At 51.1% G+C, this 22,955-nt stretch overlaps 1 protein-coding gene across 1 annotated transcript in view; it reads right to left on the minus strand.

The window, feature by feature from the left end:
- LOC120388453 (immunoglobulin superfamily member 1-like) overlaps window positions 1–22,955 on the minus strand; it is a 39,403-nt gene that overhangs the window by 13,445 nt on the left and 3,003 nt on the right. The window contains exons 2-4 of the mRNA XM_039510274.1: window positions 17,228–17,249; window positions 971–1,057; window positions 231–327 (exon numbers count right to left, since the gene is read on the minus strand). Of these exons, the coding sequence (XP_039366208.1) occupies window positions 231–327; window positions 971–1,057; window positions 17,228–17,249 (206 nt within the window). The remainder of the gene's footprint in view (window positions 1–230; window positions 328–970; window positions 1,058–17,227; window positions 17,250–22,955) is intronic.

Below are 22,955 nucleotides of genomic sequence, written 5' to 3' on the forward strand. Positions count from 1 at the left end.
GAAAAGGACAAAGATTAGAGCCTAGGATGGATGGGGAAGAAGGGGGAACGGGTGCACTCAGGGGAGGAGGCGGGGCCGGGATTTGGGGAGGGATCCAATAGGGGTAGGGTTGGGGTAGGGACTCTGGGGAAGGGGGGCAGGGCAAGGGTGGAGTCAGGGTGGGGCTGTGGGTGGCACGAGCACCCACCGGTGCCATGAGAAGTTGGCGCCTATGCCCCCGGCCCCAGTACCTGGCCCTTTGCTGCCCAGGTGGGTGGGATCCAGCACCGCTCCAGGCTGGATCAGGTCGGTTCCCCCTGTGGAAATAGAACCAGTGTCCATCAGGGCCTGGGGAGGGGATGAAAGAGTGACTCAGTGATCTCCCCCAGCCGCTGACTCAGCATCGATTGTCACTGTCAGTCCTGGGGAGGGGAAGGATGGATTTTAGTTGGGGGAGACCCTGTTCCTTCCCTGGGGGGGACGCTCACTTCCTCCTGTTTCCTTGTAGCAGAGACAGGCCAGGAGGTGCCATTCACACCTGGAGTCACTGCGGAGCAGGTCTGGGCGCGGCTGTTCCTATTTGGGAGGAGGAACGTCCCTGTGTCTATAGAGCTACAGGGGAGCTTGTCTGCCAGCCGGGGCTGAATCAAACCAGGTGGGGCTAATTCTGACAGCCCAGACTCCCTCTGAGATCACCAGTGGGGGTTGGGAACCACACGGGATTCGTCATTTCAGGTCCAGTTTTCATGTAGACAAGGTCTTAGTCCATCTTTCTATCCCTGATCAGACATGCTCCCATTAAGCCACATTCCCACTGACCTGTGGCCGTCCGTCCCGTGGATCTGTCCATCACCCTCTATATAGAAGAATTGAACCCATCAGTTCTGTCTGCAGGGACCATCCCCCTCCAAACGGCCCGAATGGCCCCGTGGGCGTCTGAGCAGGGAGCCCTGTTCCCTGGGGGATGAATTGTTCCATTTCTCCCGCTCACCTTCTCGCTCCGGCTCCGTGAGTGGGGGATCCGGCTGCTGGGGCCCAGCTGGGTCAGTTCCCTCAATGGGATGAGAACGAGCGTCAGCTGGGATGGGGGAGGGAGGGAGGGAAGGAACCGAGCACCCAGCCAGCGGCCCTGAAACTCCAGCGGCTGCTGCTGCCCCCTGGCTGGGGAACCCCCCAGTGACCCCGTCCCCGCCCCCCATGTGGGTGTTTCCTGTTCTGGGCCCAGGGCTCAGGCCTCTCTGGCTTAACCCCCGAGAGAGATTGTGGCCCCCGAGAAGGGCTGTCGCACTGAAGTGGTTCCTCCCAGGGACCGTGGGGAGTTTCTGGTTACAGAGGACCAGCCACGAAACTTGGGACCCCGGCCAATGGCCTGGAGAATGGATTCCCCGGTGACTGGGGACCTGATGACCCGGAGGCCCAGCTCAGGAGTCACAGCCAGTTCTGGCCAGTGGGAGGACAATGGGGGGTGACGAGTGGACCCCGGTGACCAGATCAGTCGTTTCCAGCCAGAGGGGGACAGAGGACAGAAGAGGGGAGAGGAGGCCCAGGCCACCCTGTTTACCTGGAGAGAAGACATTGGACAGAGGCAGGAATTGGGGAGGTGATCTCAGATGCCCCAGCTGGAAAGCACAGGTGGGGGCTGGACAGAGAGAGCAGGCAGAGCCCACCTGGCTGCAGGGAGACTGCGATGTGCTGGGCTGAGGGAGGCCAGGCCTGAGGCCCTGAGAGTTTCCTGTGCTGGGTCCAGATGCTCAATAAACCCTCCTGTGTTACGCTGCCTGAGAGGCGCTCTGGTCTAGAGAACAGGTGGCATTATTCCCTCTGGGAGTGGAGGCCCTGGGGGTCCAGAGTGAGTGGATTCCCTGAGGGGGCCCATGGCGAGAGACAGACGTGCTAATGCTCAGAGAGGTGCGGCTCCAGGAGGTGGAGGGGCTTAACCCCCAAAAGAGAGTGGACCCCCAAGAAGGGCTCTCACTGAAGGGAGCTCCCCCCACGGACCGCACAGGGCCAAGAGTGGGCACGATCTGTGAGTCGTGACAACATGGCAGCAGAGGATGGTTGGCGGATGCCCCCTGTAGACGGCTGGCTGCGAGCGCAGGCACTTGGCAGTGTCGGGGACTCGAACCCCAACAGCGAAGTTCGTTGTCTGACCGCAGAGTTACAGACAACACCAGCAAGGTCCAAAACAAAAGCTCTTTATTGACAAGTGCACGTGTCAGTAAAGAACTGCTCGTATCCGAAAAGAACCAGCCCCCTCTTTACAGCTTAGTATTAGCTTATATAGACAGTTTTATTACGTCATAAATTATTCACTTCACACAACCCATATCCCACCCCCCTTTGGTTAGTAACAAACCCTAATAACAAAGCACATCTGTCTTTCTTTATAATGTAAGCAAGTTGTGATGCCCCAGCAACTTTCTTATCAGCATAGTTGCCAAGCACCAGACACTGGAAGACAGGAGTTAACGCAGCTGGTAACTTGAGGAATGCACCTCCCTTTCGTATCTCACTTTTTCCCAGGGCTTTATGAAACATGCTGACTTCAGTCAGATTGACATAACTGGTTTTTGTGCTACATCTTTATTCAGGCCTAACAATCCCCCCTTTGTCCCTAGAGGACCAACAGGACTCTTGGGACAACAAATTACTGCTTGGCAGGGCACAACCGGGTTATGGTTTCTTCAGTTGCAGACGAAGCTTCAAATCGCCTTCAGGGGTAACAGTTCATTGGTCTGGGGCACTGACTATAAATCAGTTAGGTATACCAAGGGGTCTAATGTCCCAGATGTCTCGGTAAATAATTCAGTCCCACACGCCTCCTCCCCATGGACCCGGCAGGATCTGGTATGTGGGAGCCCACACCCACCCTAACCGGTCCAAATGCTTGTGTAACCCTTCTGCCCCTCTGAGTTGGCAGCAACAAGGGCCGGGTTCAGTATCCAGGGGTTCCGTTTCAATAACACAATGCAAAACCGGCTCGAGCCCCCACCCAGTGACCTGGGACAATTACCTACCACCCCCCCGGGCGCCTCTAGGAGGCAATACTTCCCCACTCGCAAGCACGAAGTCTGAGTGTAGCAAAATTCTTTTAATAAAGGAGGGAAACAATGTGGCATCACGTTGGAGAGACACCACAAACAGGACTATACACAAACCATAAGCAAAAACCCACCTCCAAGTACATTTGGCACTGTCCTTAGGGTCTTAAGTCCAATCACCCCAAAGTCCAACAACCCAAAAGTCTCAGTCTCCGGTCAGTGCCACCCCAGAGTTCAAAAGTTTATCTGCAGAGTTTTACCCCCCCCAGCCTGGGTGGAAATGGGGGGGGTCGCACACCAAGGGTGTTAAGGGACACCTTACGTGGGCCAGGGCCGACTGCCCGCTTCTCCGTGGAGTTCTGCTGCAGCCTTCACCACGACTGGCTCCACTCCACCAGCTGTGCCGCTCCTCCAGCAGACCCGTGAACCACGACAGCCGTCCCCCACAAACCGCTCCACACTGCTCACTGTTCCATGGGCTGCTCCAACGTGCTGCAGACTGCTCCGCTCTGCCAGCTGCTTGGTGATAGATCTTCAGGCTCTCCCACTACTTAACACAGCACTCAGTGATCTTAGCTTAGTAAGCTTAGCTCTTTTAGTGATTTCAGCTCCTAGTGATTTCCACTTGTAGTAGGAGAGCCCCACTGCCACATGGCCCAACGTGAATTCAGGTCAGCAACCTCTAGATGGACTCCTAAAGGATTCAAAATTAGCTCTGCTCTTTAACAGTGGAGAGAGGAGGAAGTGCAATTGGTGTTCCAGGCCCTCAAAAGGGGCCCATACCATCAGGTACAGACACCAGTCCCCAGCCTCTCTCCCTTCACTGGGTTTTGGAACCCCTGTCCCTTGTCTGGCAAGTACTATTTAATGTAGGTTGAGTCATTTCTGTCATAAAGCAGTCTCATAGTTCCTCATTCACATAATTAAGGTAACAGCCCCTTTTTTTCCTTCCTGCCCCAATAACAAAGAAATTGGGGATTCCACAGTGTGAAAATAACCTTCCCATGCTGCTGTGTGTTATGCTAAGTGAAGTGGGTTTACCAATGCAAATGCACATTCCTAAAATTCCTTTGCCCACTCCTCATAATGTACCACCAGATGTCAGGGTAGGGCTCATCCTGACTCTGCTTACATCCTCCCCCCAGCCGAGAATTTGTCGTCCCGACAAATCACATTCCCTACTATACCAACTTACTGGTCCCCTCCAAAGGGCCTCAGATAGCCCACCTTAGCTTTCACAAACCTGTGTGCTAAAGGTATTGGCTCCTCACTAATCACCCCAGGTGCATCGTAAGTTAGCCGTTTCACTGGTCTTATTACTCTGTCTCGCCTATGAAGAAACTCTGTTGCTGTGGTAGGGGGGACATCCTCTTGAGTGACGGATGGGGAGGTTTCCTGTGAGTTCCCCTCGGATACTGGCATAGGCCCCTGCATTTCTAGTTCTAACCGTGGAGGATCGAAGGTGCTTGGGACATCTTCCATCTGTATGTCGCCACTGTCCAATAATCTGTGTAAGTCATTGCATGGGGGTTCCACCAGTGGCTCAGGAGTGTCAGGAATGGGCCTAAATACTTCTGCCATAGGGTTTAGGGCGGAAGAGGACGTAGTCTCTTTTGATTCAGCTGATCGAGACTGCAATCTTGTCTTCATCCTAGGATACACCATGGTTGTGTCTTCCTCCTCAGACTCACTCTCAGATGTGCTGAGTAGGGGTAGGTTAGCTGCAGGAGGCTGGCTGTCCACGTTGGGAAGTGGCTTTGGTACAGCACCTTTGTTCTGCCCAATTGCCCTGTTGTGGCCCATCTCATAAGGGCTGCCTACCAATTCCCCCACCGGGAGCAAAAGGTTTCTATGCACGGTCTTTGTCTGCCCTGGACCCTCTTCAGGTTTGATCTTGTAGACCGGCAGGTCTCCTAGCTTTTCCATCACCAAGTAAGGTATTGCCTTCCATCTGTCAGCTATCTTGTGTTTGCCAGCAATACCCAAATTTCGCAGCAGGACTCTGTCCCCTGGCTGGAGCTCTTGCGGACGTACTCTAGCATCATATCGATGTTTGTTACGATCTGCATTCTTCTGAGCTGCAGATGCAGCTAAGTGGTAAGCATCCCGCAGCTTTTCTCGTAGTCGGGATACATATTGCTGATGGGTTTCATAGCTATCGCCATCCTCTGATACACCAAAGCACAGGTCTATGGGTAATCTTGGTTCTCGCCCAAACATCAAGAGATATGGGGTGACTCCGTAGCATCATTCTTGGTGGCGTTGTAGGCGTGCACCAGAAATGCAACATGTTGGCTCCAGGTTGCCTTCTGCTCTGGCCGCAAAGTCCCTAACATATCTAACAGGGTTCGGTTGAACCTCTCTGGCTGAGGGTCACCCTGCGGGTGATAAGGCGTTGTCCTCGACTTTTTAATTCCTGCTATCCTCAGCACCTCCTTCAGAAGGTGACTCTCAAAGTCTCGTCCCTGATCCGAGTGTATCTGGGCTGGGAATCCATAAACTGAGAAATATTTTTCCCAAAGTACCCGAGCGACAGTGGTGGCCCTCTGATCACGTGTGGGATATGCCTGCGCATATCGCGTATAATGGTCGGTCACGACCAGAATGTTCCCAATATTCCTCTTGTCCACTTCTAAAGACAAGAAATCAATGCAAACCAGCTCCAGAGGTTTGTTGCTGGTAATGTTCTTCAGATATGCAGCCCTCGTGGGCAGAGTTTTCCTTTGAACACATCGAGCGCAGGTCTCACATTTCCTGTGAACATCTTCAGCCATCCGGGGCCAATAGAACCTACTTCGGATAAGTTCCAGGGTCCTCTCCATCCCTAAATGTCCAAAGTCATCATGCAGGGCCCTCATGGCCAGGCCTCTGTACTCTTTTGGCAGCACTAGTTGGTTCCGTTGCCTTTGTAGAGGGTCTGTGGTCACACGGTGTAGCACTCCCTGAATCAGTTTTAGCTTGGTCCATTCTCTCAATAGTAGTTTGCCCTCTGGGGTAGGTGGGACAACCGCAGCTGGGCCTCGCCCCTCCCTTTGGGCAAGTAGCGTATCACGAATGTCAATATCTTGCAGCTGGGCTTCCTGCCAGTCAGCCGCATTGAGCACGGGCAAGGGAGATTGGTCCAAAGCAATATAGTTCACTGAAGCAGAAGGCACGCATTCAGGGGGCAGTCCCAAAGCTTCAGCAACGCATCCATGAAGGCTCTCATGGGCCTCTGGCTCTCGGCGACTCACACTGCAAATAGCTCTCACTCCATCCGTGGGTATCACAGCAACTCCTGGTGCTTGTGGACGCCTGGACAATGCATCTGCATCTACATTGCTTCTCCCTGATCGGTATTGAATGCTGAAGTCATAGCTAGCCAAAGGCCACCCATCTTTGCCCTGTAGCATCCAGTTTAGCACTTGTTAACACATAAGTCAGTGGGTTGTTGTCTGTCCACACCTGGAACTGAGCACCATACAAGTAGTCTTGAAATTTCTCAGTGATGGCCCATTTCAAGGCCAAGAACTCCAGCTTGTGGGTGGGATAGCGTGTTTCACTATCAGACAGTCCTCGGCTGGCAAAGGCTATAGGTTTACGTGCCTTCCGCCTCCTGGTACAGTACTGCTCCCAGACCCTCCAAACTGGCATCTGTATGCAGGATAAATGGTTTGCTTGGGTCAGCAAAGACTAGGACAGGGGCATGAGTTAGGCAAGTAATGATTTCTCGAAAAGCCTTTTCACATCTCTCATTCCACCGTGGCCCAAAGGGTTCGAAGGGGCCATAGTGTCTCTGCACGGAAGGCCTTTTATTCCTGGTCTTAGATTTGTTCTTGCTGGACTGATATCCCCTGGTAAGATCATTGAGGGGTTTTACAATTGTAGCATAGTTTTTTACAAATCTGCGGTAGTAGCCACTAAACCCAAGGAAAGTCTTGAGTTCTCTGTAGTTGCTTGGACGTGGCCATGTAGTGAGGGCTTCTATTTTATCAGGATCAGTACTCACACCCTCTTGGGACACGATGTGGCCCACATACTTCACTGAGGTCCTGCAGAACTGGCATTTGTCAATTGAAAGCTTCAAACCATAATCCTCCAACCTATCAAGCACTTTAAGAAGTCTTTCTTCATGCTCTTCCAAAGTTCTTCCAAACACAATCAGGTCATCCAAATAAACTAACACTTGCAGTAAATTCATGTCTCCCACAACTTTCTCCATAAGACGTTGAAATGTGGCAGGTGCTCCAGAAATCCCTTGGGGCATGCGTTCGAACTGATAAAACCCTAATGGGCAGATGAAGGCTGTCTTCTCCTTATCTTCTTCACCCAGAGGGATCTGGTAGTATCCACTCCGAAGATCCAACACAGAGAACCACTGGCTTCCCAGTAAACAGTCTAAAGCATCTTGGACTCGAGGCATTGTGTACTGATCAACCACTGTACGGCGGTTCAGAGTGCGGTAGTCAATACACATCCGGATTTTCCCATTCTTTTTTCGGACCACCACAATGGGTGAGGCGTATGAGCTGCGGGACTCTGTAATGATGCCATTTGCAGCCAGCTCTTGAAGATGTTGTCGCACATCTTCCATCTCAGAGAGAGCAAGCCTCCTAGATCTCTCTCGGAAAGGTCGGGAGTCATGTAGTCTGATGTTGTGCTCTACTCCTTTTGCACATCCCACATCCCACTCATGCAGTGAGAACACCTTGGGTCTTTCACAAAGTTTCCTCCTCAGACGATCTTTCCACTCCTCCGACAATGGTGAATCTCCAAAGTCAAACTTTGCTGGGTCTATTGTCGGAACGTGAGTCTCGCACAGGGGTTTCACAATAGATTCAGGCTCAAGAGGTCTGCTATCTTTTGTCCTTGCTTCACAACAACATCTCGACTTGTTTCATTAGCAATCAGTATAGTCACCTTTTCCTGGGCTTCAGCAGGTAGGGTTATGACTCCACTGGGGACCAGCACTCCTTCCGGGAGCTCTCCTTCAACTGGCTGCTCTATCATTGCTAATGTCCCTTTACTGCCTTTCAGCCTGGTACTCATGACAAGCACCTCTTGCTCTGTCCTTGCGGGCACTACTAAGGGGGTTGTGCCCATGTACTTCAGTGCCCCAATCGGTAGCTCAGATGTCTCCGTTTTAGCACTCTCAATCTTCCTATAGGCTTCAGCACAAAGCGTATGGATCATCAGGGTACTCAGGTACTGGTCCCCAGCCCGTCGTCTGCAGTAATCCGCGAGCACCTTGAAGAGACTGGAATTGGTCCCTATCAGCACAGACACATCAGAGGTCCCTTTAGGGTCAGGGCATATTAAGGCAGCTGTGTCTACCTCTTCCGTTACCCCAGCAACCTCCTCTGGGAATTCCAGGTGCACTATGACATACCCTTGGTAGGGGTATTCATCCATGCTGAGGCCACACAGACCAATGCCAGTCAGTGGCTGTATAGGCAGGTGCCTAAGCATCTGTTGGTAGAATGACTGAAATATAATAGTCACTTGAGATCCAGTGTCAAGCACGGCTTTACACTCCACCCCTTCAATCCTCACCATGACCTCTGCTCGCGGCCCTATCAGTCCTGCAGGGATCCCAGCTGGACGGTCTCTTTTGGGGGAATCTTCAAATCCTGTAGGTCTAGGTGGTCTCTGTCCCCAGACCTTCTGGCCACTACTGGGTCTCTCCCAACTGCTCCTCAGCTTTTCGTACACTAAGGAGGGGTTCTCTTCCTTATGGCAGTTAGTAGCACTGTGCCCATCCTGACCACACCGATAGCAAAAGAATTGCCCTTTCCCCTTCGCCGGGGTGGGACAGTGGCTCTAGATACTGACTTCTCCATTGTCACAGTCTGAGGCTCCTTATTCCTGGAAATCTTAGCTCGGTCAACGGTGCTTTGCAGCTCAGCTATCCGTTCTGTCAGGACCTGCATTTGTTGGGCAAGTTCCTCTGTAGTGCTCACCATCAGTACACTGGCCATTTGCAGTGGCGTTGTGCTGGCTGGTTCCAATGTTTGGGCTTCCCAACACTCGCTGGCAGCCTGCCTTTCTTCCTCTTCCCTGACCTCCTTTATCAGCTGGGAGTAACTTGGGGGATGATCCTGCCGTTCTCTTAGTCGGAGATGAAGTAGGATCGGGTTCTGATACCGAGTCCCTCTTACAACTTGAGCCAGTCTGGTCTGATCCATCTGCTCAGCAGTCACTGCTCCCCTCATAACAGCTCTCTGAAGCAGTCTCTCCAGCCTCTGTATATAGGCGGAAATTTTCTCACCCCTTTCCTGTCGGGAATCAAGGAATTTACAGTAACTGTCTTCAGGGCTCTCTACGCTCCCAAAGGTATTATCAAGGGCCTCCAGGCAGTCCTTCACACTGACCTCAGGGTCAATGAGCTTCAGGGTGTGAAGTACATCTAATGCTGGGCCACTAAGGCTCTCTATTAGACACCTTCGCTTTTCTACATCAGGTACGGCCCACTCCCGCAGCATTTCAGTGGTATGCTCCAACCAGGGTTCAAACTCCTCTTCCCCTGCAAATAACCTTAACTTACGACAAGAGTTTGACGTAGCATAGGCCAACACAATCTTTTCCAATATATGCCCCAGTGCTTGTGCCCAATCATTGGCTGAGGCTGCCGCCCCTGAGCTAGGGGCTGCAGGACTGGGGCCCAACAAATCCAACATATTAGCCATTATACAAACAGTAATTCCCTCAAAATATAAAGACAATTGTTTCCCAATACAGTGGAACACTCAACAGGTGCTTGCGAGGGGTACTGACCCAGGGATCCCGGACGAGCCCCCAAAAATGTAACCCTTCTGCCCCTCTGAGTTGGCAGCAACAAGGGCCGGGTTCAGTATCCAGGGGTTCCGTGTCAATAACACAATGCAAAACCGGCTCGAGCCCCCACCCAGTGACCTGGGACAATTACCTACCACCCCCCCGGGCGCCTCTAGGAGGCAATACTTCCCCACTCGCAAGCACGAAGTCTGAGTGTAGCAAAATCCTTTTAATAAAGGAGGGAAACAATGTGGCATCACGTTGGAGAGACACCACAAACAGGACTATACACAAACCATAAGCAAAAACCCACCTCCAAGTACATTTGGCACTGTCCTTAGGGTCTTAAGTCCAATCACCCCAAAGTCCAACAACCCAAAAGTCTCAGTCTCCGGTCAGTGCCACCCCAGAGTTCAAAAGTTTATCTGCAGAGTTTTACCCCCCCCCCCCAGCCTGGGTGGAAATGGGGGGGGTCGCACACACAGGGTGTTAAGGGACACCTTACGTGGGCCAGGGCCGACTGCCCCGCTTCTCCGTGGAGTTCTGCTGCAGCCTTCACCACGACTGGCTCCACTCCACCAGCTGTGCCGCTCCTCCAGCAGACCCGTGAACCACGACAGCCGTCCCCCACAAACCGCTCCACACTGCTCACTGTTCCATGGGCTGCTCCAACGTGCTGCAGACTGCTCCGCTCTGCCAGCTGCTTGGTGATAGATCTTCAGGCTCTCCCACTACTTAACACAGCACTCAGTGATCTTAGCTTAGTAAGCTTAGCTCTTTTAGTGATTTCAGCTCCTAGTGATTTCCACTTGTAGTAGGAGAGCCCCACTGCCACATGGCCCAACGTGAATTCAGGTCAGCAACCTCTAGATGGACTCCTAAAGGAGTCAAAATTAGCTCTGCTCTTTAACAGTGGAGAGAGGAGGAAGTGCAATTGGTGTTCCAGGCCCTCAAAAGGGGCCCATACCATCAGGTACACACACCAGTCCCCAGCCTCTCTCCCTTCACTGGGTTTTGGAACCCCTGTCCCTTGTCTGGCAAGTACTATTTAATGTAGGTTGAGTCATTTCTGTCATAAAGCAGTCTCATAGTTCCTCATTCACATAATTAAGGTAACAGCCCCTTTTTTTCCTTCCTGCCCCAATAACAAAGAAATTGGGGATTCCACAGTGTGAAAATAACCTTCCCATGCTGCTGTGTGTTATGCTAAGTGAAGTGGGTTTACCAATGCAAATGCACATTCCTAAAATTCCTTTGCCCACTCCTCATAATGTACCACCAGATGTCAGGGTAGGGCTCATCCTGACTCTGCTTACACTTGGAAGGAGCACTGTGAATGTCCACACTTCCATCCAGAAAGTGTCCAAGTATGTCTTCATGACCACAGATCAGATGGTACTCCTGTGTGTCTGTAAGGGCAGTGGGCCAAGTCCAGTGCTCAGGATCAATTTAAACATACTAGATCCCACTGCAATGCCTTTCCAGCCTCAGTGATATTTAGTACCATCTCTGTCAGTAACTTCTGGGTCACAGAACTAAGGGTGGAAATGACATGTAACTCACCAACTCCAGCCTGTACTTAAGATAGCTGAGCATCAAAAATAAGTCTAGTGGCCTTTTCTAGTTGGCCCAATTTCTCATCATTTTCTAGGCCTTTAAGAATATTCCAAATGGCAGTGTACCATTGGCCCCTAGACCACAGGGATTTGGTCAATTCTCTTTCTTTCCAGAGGAAATAACCCAGGCCCTCTGTTGTGCTAATCTAATGGCAGCCCCTTGTGAGCAATCTGGGTATGTAAAAGCGATCTGAAAACTGGATAAGGACAATGCTATTCAAAATGCAATGAGGGAGGGCAATACATGCTGAAGGATTTATCCAAAACACAGGGCGCAGCCTGTAGAATAAACCCCAAAATCCAATTAATACCACAGTTCCAAACATAAGTCCCACAAATTTCTTCCTGCCAGTGTGTAATTGTTTGTTTCTTCACCAGGGTCAGTTCTTAATGTTCTTTTTGGTCAGGAATTCCTGGACTTTGGCAATGTCAGTGGAGTGAGTGTTTTTTTCTTCTTTCCCAAAACAGATGTAGTTTAGCATTCTACAGGGAAGAGATTATCAGTACATCACCCTGTAATGGTTTTGCTTCTTTTAGAAAAATTCAAAGGCACAATAGATTTGTCCGTGGACAAGGGAGAGGTTCAACCAGCACGTTACCTTGTCCTTTTGCCATGCTGTTCAGAAGCACAATAGAACTAGAAAAAAAGAATAGGCTTATCATCAGTAGGAGAATTCTTCTGAGGTGGAGGGGTCTTTTTGCAGAGAGAATCCTGGGTCCAAACAGTCAGTCTTTGGCACTTCACAGCGGTGTTGGTAGTCAGCAGGACTCAATACGGGCCTTTCCAGCATGGAGCCAAGGCAGTCTTTCGTTGATGGATCTTTATGTAGACCCAGTCTCCTGGTTCCAAGGGGTGGGAGGGCTGCTAGGATCTTTGGGTTGTTTCTTCTTTACCTGTGAGAAAAGAAACCTAACACATTGCATTAGTGTCTTTGCAGAGTTTACAAATTTTATAGCTGCATGGGCAAATTTAAGTCCCCCCCTTGTTCCTTTTGAGGGTTAGCCAAGTCTTAGCTGTGAGGAGTGTCCTTGAACAAAGTCAGTGTCTCAGCTTTAAACTGAGCATGTTATCTATTTTTTTTTCAGTCAACTTGTTTTTTTTTTTTTCGCTTCCCTTCTCAGCTTTTTTTTTAACCTACAAAAAAAACTTTCATGTTTTACGTATACACCTGGTGTTAACAATGAACATATACACATTGCTGTTATACAGTACATTAGTCTTATCTAATATATGCCACATATACCATTTCACTAAAATAATGTTATTACAGAGCTTGAGAACAACAAACCAAGACAAGTACACCCACTTCGATGAGTTCATTTAATACAAACTGTAGTCCAATAGCTGTCCACCATCCCCAGCCCTCTGGCTAGAAGTCTGAGGTAGCCAGAAGGATCCCTTGTACAATATGGGGAGTGGGTTAACTTTCCATGTCCTTGCTTTCAAAGACTGTTAATATGCAAATTTCAATAACAATTGTCAATTAAAAGTTTTGGCCAATGTAGTATCTTTCTCTTACTTAAGAAAATGTATTAGACTTTAGTATATCACATTTTTCTGATGCATCCAAACACTTTGTATTCTAAGTTGAACAAAACAAATATCTGCATTTTAATCCAACACTGCTGCTTGATTTTAAATCAGACCATCCCATAAAAATATTAAACACATCAATTTTGGCCACAGGACAAACACCACAAGACAGAACATAGAACACAAAACACAATTTTTACTGTGCCAGCAAATCATGGTACGGTGAATGCTGTTCAGCCGGCATCAGTGTTCTCTGATTATCTGAAAGACAGAAACAGAAGTCTACCCCTTCTGGGCAGGCAATCATTACTAAAAATATACAAAGACTTTTGTTGATTTTAGGCAAAACAAGGGAATTACCCCATATTAATTAGATAATTTGCATTAATACAGATGCTTGCTGGCTCACTTTTTACTTGTAACTCCTGCTTGTAAACACTGAAAGAAAACATCATCACTCACAGTGCTCTTAGAGCCTAATACAATTTTAATTACATAGCACTGGATACATTCTTCAGCTAATTTAACAAAATTGTTCATAGCCAAATGATTGCAATCTAATAATTTCTTTGCCTGAATTTATTTACAAACATTTCAAAGACACCAAGAACTTTTTACTTTAGTACATTTACAAAATTCAACTGCTGTTCCCTCCAGCAACTATAGAGTTAACTTTTCACTGTGCCTTAAATCACTTGCTTGTTCTTTCAACAGCCACTTACCAACTCAGATCACCATTCCAAATATTCTTCTGAGTATATGAACCCCTATGCGTATACTTACTTACTCTGTTCTTTCACTACACCCGAAAAGTTTCCAACCTGTTCTCCAAGCTCTCTGTCTGTTGCCTGGCTGCCTGGGCCCGATCCTTTTTTTTTTTTTTTCCTGAACCGTTTCTTTCCATGGGTACCAACTTATTGCACTACCAGTTAGCTAGGAGGGTGGGCTTTTTAAGTAGCCCCCACCCTTCTGGTCCTTTCCCTAAAACATTTCTACTCACAAAACTACTCGAGTCCTCCCCTGTGAGGCTTGCCACCTGGGCAAAACACATGGCCCACTGGCGTTGAACTATTTAATTTCCTCTTGTAGCAAACACACTGCTGTTACAATATATGCTGAGCACAAATGGTTAAATTTTAACAAGTCCCTGAAGGACTGGTACTTGCTTAGCCAGGGCTTCCTTTTCTAACTGGAAGTCCTGTCTCAAAGCCTGCAACTTGCCCTGGCGCAGGTTTGAGTTGCCGCCTGGTTCATGATCCATGCTCTTAATTGCTCAATTCTAGTTATCAAGTACACATCTCGTCCCTTTTCTCCAACTACTCTATTGCCCAGTCCTGCTACGACTGGGGGCAGATCCACCTGCCACCCTTCCGGTCAACCAGGGTGGAGAGAAAAATGCTAAACCCCTCTCCAGTTCTCAGACTTACTGCAGCTGAGAGTAGGCTCACCTTTAATCATGCAATCCTCAACATATAACACCAACAGTACCAAACAAAAGAAACACAAAAGAACAAAGGCAAAACAGATAGATGGTGTAAATTCTATAGGGCTCCCCTATTCGCAATTGCTCACCAAACTGTGACAAATCTGTTACCAATTTATCTACTGCAGGACGTTGGGGAAACACACCATATAATCAAATTTTAAAGCTTAATTAAAAATAATAAAACAACAATGAAGAGTGTTGGGAACGCTCCCACATTACTCAGGAAGAACATGAATGCCCCAAGCCTTAAGCCACTTTAATACTCACACATGTTCAAACTGGCCACGTCTGTATAACTTTCAGAGAAGGGGAATAGGCAGACGGGAGATTATCCTGTATACAGCTTGTCCAGAATTTCCAACATGCTTCCGCTCTTGGGAGAGCTGTTTTTTACACCCTGGAATCTCCTGCAGTGTCTCTTTCAGAGAGTCCAGTTCAGATTCCAGCCTGTGGCTTCTCCAGTTTCACCAAGTCAGGCTGAATTTCAAATTAACCCGTTCCTAGACAAATTGCTCACACTGTGTCAGAGGCTTTTCTTTGGTGATTAAAAGCTCCTTTGAGATATATGATCTTATCTAGATTGAAGGTACCTTCTAATGGGCATTGTTTAGATAGATTTTCACGCGTGTAAAGATTCCAATTCTTTAAATACCTGCAGGTTTTAAGACCATAATGTACGTACATGTAACATGCTGGGGTACCCTTAGGGGGTGAGGTGGAATATTTAGACTGTCCCTCCCCCATTTTCCACACACACACACACACACACACACACACACACACACACAGGCCATTATTTCCTATTACCACGATGCATCATATCTTGCTGCACAGTCAATAAATTCAGATGGCGTGAGCCCAAGAGAGACAGACGTCCCCACGGACAGTCTTCCTCCCAGTGTGGCTCTGGGGCATATGCTGGGGGATTTTTACAAGAGCTCTCCATACAGCTTTAAACATACAGCTCCAAAAGCTACCTGGTTCCAGAAATCTTCTTTCAATCTTTAAGTATTAGAGACAATGGGGCGTCCCCCAGACACTTACTGCCAACTTGTTCCATTTTGTAAGGGGACTCTAACCCCTCTTTCCCGCGTCAAGGTAAAGGGACTCTAACCCCCACCTCCCGCGTCGAGCGCTCACTTACCTCTCCAGGGGACTCGAACACCTGGACTGGGACTCAAACCCAGGCTGGGACTCTAACCCAGACTACTTGGATCCTGTGCAAACCTGGACTGGGACTCTAACCCAGACCTGGACTGGGACTCTAACCCAGACCTAAGTTGTCAGGGACTCTAACCCCGACAATCTGCACTGGGACTCTAACCCAGGCAACCTTAACCCTACTCAACGGGTAGGTGGATGTTGCTGGATTTCTACGAGCTTCAGCTGGTTCACAGAACTCGCCTTATCGCCGACGCAGAGATCAGATTACCAGGCAAGGCTCCTCTAAATCAGAGGATGCGCGCTGCGTTGCCTCAGAGTCTGATCCCCCGCCGGAGAGTCAGACAAAGTCCCGACCGGAGTCGCCAAAGATGTCGGGGACTCGAACCCCAACAGCGAAGTTCGTTGTCTGACCGCAGAGTTACAGACAACACCAGCAAGGTCCAAAACAAAAGCTCTTTATTGACAAGTGCACGTGTCAGTAAAGAACTGCTCGTATCCGAAAAGAACCAGCCCCCTCTTTACAGCTTAGTATTAGCTTATATAGACAGTTTTATTACGTCATAAATTATTCACTTCACACAACCCATATCCCACCCCCCTTTGGTTAGTAACAAACCCTAATAACAAAGCACATCTGTCTTTCTTTATAATGTAAGCAAGTTGTGATGCCCCAGCAACTTTCTTATCAGCATAGTTGCCAAGCACCAGACACTGGAAGACAGGAGTTAACGCAGCTGGTAACTTGAGGAATGCACCTCCCTTTCGTATCTCACTTTTTCCCAGGGCTTTATGAAACATGCTGACTTCAGTCAGATTGACATAACTGGTTTTTGTGCTACATCTTTATTCAGGCCTAACAGCAGTGAGTGGCTGCCAGCGGTAGAACGAGGGTATTGAAAGGAACCAGCCTGGCAATGGCCTGTAACCAGCTCCGTAAGAGCGACCTGGCACATCTGTGCAGGGGGAGAGGGCTGAGCATCGGGAGGCTGATTGCTCAGCTTGTGGAGACTGAGAAACAGGCTCCGGGCTCCTGGGGTCCCCAGAGAGCCGGGGAGTAGCTGTGGGGGCAGCATGTGTAGCGACCGGGAGCCCATCAGACCTGACTCCCCAGTCACCACAGGGGGACCCCGGTCAGGTCCAGCTGCGGAGGCTGGAGCTGAAAGCGAAGAAGCTGGAGCTGGAGGAGCGGAGGCTGAAGGACCGTGCAGAACAGCAGAAGCACAAGCTGGAGCTGGAGGAGCGGGGGGCCAAGAGGGCCTGCCGGGGGGTAAGTGGGGAAGGACCCCGAGTTGCCAGTTGTGACATTATGAGTGTGATATAATATCTGACAGGGCCAGAAAGAGTCAATTAACTCTTTCGGACGGACCTGGCCCATGGCCGAACTTTAGAGACTGGTTAGGAAGATCTGTAAATGACTAGAGCTTTGAAATACAGCCTGTAGTGTTAGAGATAGAAGGGGAGGTGTTTGCTCAGGTCTTGTGATGTCAGCAAACAAGTCTTGTCTGTCGCTTTAGCTTTGATTCAAAGACCAAAAAAGGAATATTAACATTTAGGAAGACACTTGAGTGAAACTGTATTATTGTCTCTATGTCTCTTTGAAGGTTGTGGTAACCTGTATCTGAACTGTTTAATGGATAAATTACCCTGTGCTAAGTGCCGGGATGTTTGGGAGAAGGGGAGTTAAGCCGATTGTTTTCTCAGGCCAAAAGGCTGCTGGAAATGCATAAAAACCCTGGGACATGATCCTTCTTCATTTCATATCCGCTTTGGGTTTCAAGAGGGGGAAACCTTAAGCCATAAGGACTGAGATCCCCAGTCACTGTCTGGAGCCACCCTGAATATGGACACTGAATTATAACCTAGGGACTATTTCTAAAAGGACTTTTGGCAACTACAAGCTCATCTCAACTTCGTATCTGTACCTCAAGAATTGAATTCAAGTCTGTCTGTATATGGATCTTTTAACCAACACTTTATCTCTTTTCTTTTAAAATAAATTTTAGCTTAGTTAATAAGAATTGGCTAATAGTGTGTATTTTGGGTAAGGTCTAAGTTATAATTGGACCTGAGTGTGTGGCTGATCCTTTGGGATTGGAAGAACCTTTTCGTTCATATGATGAGATAGAATTTTCAGTAATTATCATCATATCTGACGTGTGTGTCTGGAGGGAGGCCTGAGGCTGGACACTTTAAGGGAACTGCGTGGTTTGGATGTCTGAGTAACCAATGAGGTATTACAGAAGTTGTTTTGTGCTGGTTTGGAAAATCTAAATACTGGAATATCCACCAGCTTCTGGGGTTTGTCTGCCCCGTTTTTTTTGCAGTTCACCCTAATTGAGTGACCTCAGCTGGCTCCCACGGGCAGCACCGTGACACCAGTGTTGTGGGGAATCTAGGCACCAAACTGCTGCCCCAGTTCAAGGGGGAGGGGGTATATTGATGCCTATCTCACAGCCTTTGAGAAGGCCTGTTATCTGAACCAGATTGACCCCAACAGGCAGGCTTCGCTGTCTGACCCCTGCGCTGCATCCCAAGGCCATAGAGGTGTTCAGCCAAATGGATGGTATTGAGACGGGGGACTCTGACCTGTTCAAACAGGCTTTGCTGCTGAATTTTGAACTGACCCTCCAGGTGCACAGGAAGTGATTCCGGGGTGTACGCAAGACCTCAGGTGTCACTTACAAGGAGGTTGCCAACCTGCTGGGGGAATATCTCCACAAGGGGGGGAAGGGCACAGGGGCCACTACCACAGAGGACGTATATAACCTGGTGGGGTTGGAGCAGCTGTCTGACATCTGCCCTCCGGACCTTAAGATGTGGCTAGTGGACCAGAAACCCAAGGATCTGCGCAGTGCAGGTGCCCTGGCAGATGAGTTTGTGGACAGAAGATTGGGGGCAGGAGGGAGACCCACATCGGGGACTCAGAAGGGGAGACTCAGAAGTGGGACTCCAGGAAGCCCAACTCAGGGTGCCCGTGAATGCCGGGGCGGGACAACCCCCCTCGTGGGACTTGAGGGACCTGAAATGTAATTACTGTGGCTGTCACGGACTCACAGATCGTGCCCACTCATGGCCCCGTGCGGTACGTGGGGGGTGCCCCTTTCAGTGCGACAGCCCTTCTCGGGGGTCCACTCTCTCTCGGGGTGAGGCCCCTCCACCTCCTGGAGCCGCACCTCTCTGAGCTTTAGCGCGTCTGTCTCTGCCGTGGGCCCCCTCAGGGAGTCCACGCGCTCTGGACCCCCACAGGCCTCCACCCCTGAAGGGGTTGGTGCCCCCTGTTCTCTAGCCCAGAGCGACTCTCAGCCAGCGTAACACAGGAGGGTTTATTGAGCATCGCAACACAGCACAGGAAACTCTCAGAGCCTCAGGCCTGGCCTCCCTCAGCCCAGCACATCCCAGTCTCCCTGCATCCAGTGGGCTCTGCCTGCTCCCCCTCTCCAGCCCAGAGCCCCCCTGCTTCCCAGCTGGGCATCTGATACCCCCGGCCCCAACCCCGCCTCTGTCCATTGTCTCCAGATAAACAGGGTCGCCTGGGCCTTCTCTCCCCTCAGCCATCCTCTGTCCCCCTCTGGCTGGAACCGGCTGATCAGGTCACCGGAGTCCTCTCTCTGTAGCCCATTGTCCTCCCACTGGCCAGAACCGGCTGTGACTCCTGAGCTGCGTCACTAGGTCACCAGTTGCTGGGGTCTCCATCCTCCAGGCCATTGTCCGGGGTCCCAAGTTCCCTGTCCGGTCCTCTGTAACCACAAACTTCCTCTCCCCTCACCTCATTAAACCAGTAACACCCAGGGACACTGAGTCCCACCCCCTCTGCATGCAAACCATTGAAAAAAACAAGAGAAACCCCCTTCATCACAGTGGGTAAGATCTGACTGGTATATTGACCTGGGTCTGGGGCTTGGTCCTTTGGGATCGAGAGAAACTTTTTTCTTTTACTTTGGTTTTGATAACCATTCATCCCCATAAGGTGCAGCGCTGGTGGTGATACAAGGGAACTGGAGTATCTGAGGGAATTGCTTATGTAACCCTTCTGCCCCTCTGAGTTGGCAGCAACAAGGGCCGGGTTCAGTATCCAGGGGTTCCGTTTCAATAACACAATGCAAAACCGGCTCGAACCCCCACCCAGTGACCTGGGACAATTACATACCCCCCCCCCCGGGCGCCTCTAGGAGGCAATACTTCCCCTCTCGCAAGCACAGAGTCTGAGTGTAGCAAAATCCTTTTAATAAAGGAGGGAAACAATGCGGCATCACGTTGGAGAGACACCACAAACAGGATTATACACAAACCATAAGCAAAAAACCCACCTCCAAGTACGTTTGGCAATGTCCTTTCCCCCTTAGGGTCTTAAGTCCAATCACCCCAAAGTCCAACAACCCAAAAGTCTCTGTCTCTGGTCAGTGCCGCCCCAGAGTTCAAAAATTTATCTGCAGAGTTTTACCCCCCCCAGCCTGGGTGGAAATGGGGGGGGCACCTTACGTGGGCCAGGGCCAACTGCTCCGCCTCTCCCTGGAGTTCTGCTGCAGCCTTCACCACGACCGGCTCCACTACACCGGCTGTGCCGCTCCTCCAGCCGACCCGTGAACCGCGTCAGCCATCCCCGCAAACCGCTCCACTCCGCTCACTGTTCTGTGGGCTGCTCCAACACGCTGCAAACTGCTCCGCTCTGCCAGCCGCTTAGCGATAGATCTTCAGACTCTCCCACTAGTTAACACAGCACTCCGTGATCTCAGCTCAGAAAGCTTAGCTCTCTTAGTGATTTCAGCTTGTAGTAGGGGAGCTCTAGTGCTGCTGCACCATTGGCCCAACGTGAATTCAGGTCAGCAGCCTCTAGATGGACTCTTAAAGGATTCAAAATTAGCTCTGCTCTTCAACAGTGGAGAGAGGAGGTGGTGCAATTGGTGTTCCAGGCCATCAAAAGGGGCCCATACCATCAGGTACACACCCCCCAATCCCCAACCTCTCTCAATTCACTGGGTTTTGGCACCCATGTCCCTTGTCTAGCAAGTGCTACTTAATGGATACTGAGCCATCTCTGTCATAACGCAGTCTCATACTTCCTCATTTACTTAATCAGGGTGACAACACTTTATTCCTCCTGCCCCAATAACAAAGAAATTGGGGATCCCACAGCTGTGAAAATAACCATCCCAGGCTGCTGTGGGCTGTGCTAGGTGGGGTGGATGTGCCAATGCAAAATACCTGAAATTGCTTTCCACACTCCCCATAATTCACCAGCAGATGTCAGGGTAGAGCTCATCCTGACTCTGCTTACACTTGTATGACTTCTGGTTAGCTAGTGGGGTAAACCACAGTTCTCTCTGGCTGGCTGGTTTGGTTTGCCTTAGTGATAAAAGACACCCAGCCTTGGGCTGTGACTGCCCTGCTCTAAGCAATTTGTCCTGAATTGATACTCTCAGTAGTGTCCTGCAAGAAGCTGCATCGTTACAGCCCCCATGCCCCTGGATCAGACCCAGAGGGCCTCACAGCCGCTGTGTCATACCCAGGAGCCACCAGTAGCGGCTGCGTCTCTGGCAGGGGCTGGAAACCTGCCGCTTCCAAGCTGGCGGCACCAGGAAGGGCCAGATTGTGTCTGGTACAACAACCCCCGGCTCCTCCCCAGCGCTTTGCACCCGCAGATCTCACTGATCTTCACAGAGGGGGGCAGGAGGGATGGGAGCCAGGACTCCTGGGTTCTATCCATGGCTCTGGGAGGGGAGTGGGATCTAGTGGTTAGAGCGCAGGGGGTGGGTGGGAATTAGAGGTGCTGGGTGCGGCACATGTAAGGGGACTGTTGGCCCCTTACTGACACACAGTGTGGCCAACTCCCAGTACGAAGGGGAAGGGCTAATGAGAAATCTGGTCCTTAAGACTGACAGTCGCCAGGGCCAATAGGGAGAAGTGAATGCTCAGGTCAGCCTGATTGGCGAGTTAAAGAGGCGAGTTAAAGAGGGAATCAGGAGCCTGGGGTCCCGCCCTCCCTGTGAACTGGAGCTGCCTGAGCCAGAGTGGGTGAACTGGGGGAGAGCAGCAGCCTGAGCCGAGCTGGGGGGAGCTGGGCTGGAGGCCGAGTGGGGCTGGGGCTGGGTACGGTGAGCTGCTGGGCACAGCCAGGGGGGCCCTGGAGCGCAGGGAGACGCCCCCAGCCAAGAGGCTCTGCAGTCCGAACTCGGAGGGGGATTGTAACCCCCACAGGGGGCAACGCTGGGATTAAGGGTCCTGCCACCTACAGCCAGAGCAAGTGTCTGACCCGCAACGTCCCTGCAGCACGGCCAAGCTGTGGGCGGGGGCCTGGGAGTGGGGACACTCTCGCCCCTGTCCTAAGCGACCACCTGGCCTCCTTGTAGGGCCTGGAACTCTCCCCTAGGGCGCCCCATGGCGTGGGCTCTCCGTCCCACTGCCGTCAGCCATTTCCACCACCCCACAAATGGAGGCCCTGGCACCGCCCTCCCCCAGCCCCACGCCAAGCCAGGCCCATCCGGACGCTCAGACGGGTTCAGCTGCACTGGTCCTTCCGGCTCCGTCCTGATGACGCGGCGTCACGTCGCTCGGGGTGACGGTGACCCCACTGCCCTCCCCCCACGCTGAGGAAGCCAGGCTGTAGTGGGGGGAATTGCAGGGGGGGGTCACCTCACCTAGCATCTGACCCTCCTCCAGCCGTGCGCAGCTTCGGCCAGGATCAGCGCCAGGGCTAGCAGGACCCCGGCGCTCAGGACCAGACGGACGATGTTGCCCTGGGTGTAATCTGGGGGGACAAAAGGGGAAGGGGGGTTGGTGCAGTCAGACCCACCAGAGCAACTTCCCCCTCCTGCTCCATCCCAAAACCAGGACAGCTCCCTCTCCCCATCCCCCCCACCCTGCCTGTCCCTGTGCGAACCCCTTGATCCATACCAATGCAGGGAGCCCCTCCCCATGGCGTCTGGGCTCCACATACCCACAGTAATTCCAGCCATTCTCCCCACCCAGGCCCAGCCCTTCGTGGCTCCCCCTGGGGCCGGCTCCTTGGGCAGGACGAGCTCATTTAACTGGCCTAGAGGGTCTCTCCCGCTGCCCCCTTGCTGCCCCCTTGCTGCCCCCTCCCAGCCCCGGCCTCCAGCTGCAGAAGAGAAGAGTGAGGTGGGATTTGATAGCAGTCTTCAACTACCTGCAGGGGGGTTCCAAAGAGGATGGAGCTCGGCCGTTCTCAGTGGGGGCAGCTGGCAGAACAAGGAGCAATGGTCTCAAGTTGCAGTGGGGGAGGTTTAGGTTGGATATTAGGAAACACTATTTCCCTAGGAGGGTGGGGAAGCACTGGACTGGGTTCCCTAGGGAGGAGGTGGAATCTCCTTCCTTAGAGGTTTTTCAGGCCCGGCTTGACAAAGCCCTGGCTGGGATGATTGAGT

Source organism: Mauremys reevesii, linkage group 22 (assembly GCF_016161935.1).
Source record: "Mauremys reevesii isolate NIE-2019 linkage group 22, ASM1616193v1, whole genome shotgun sequence".
Lineage (NCBI taxonomy): Eukaryota > Metazoa > Chordata > Testudines > Geoemydidae > Mauremys > Mauremys reevesii.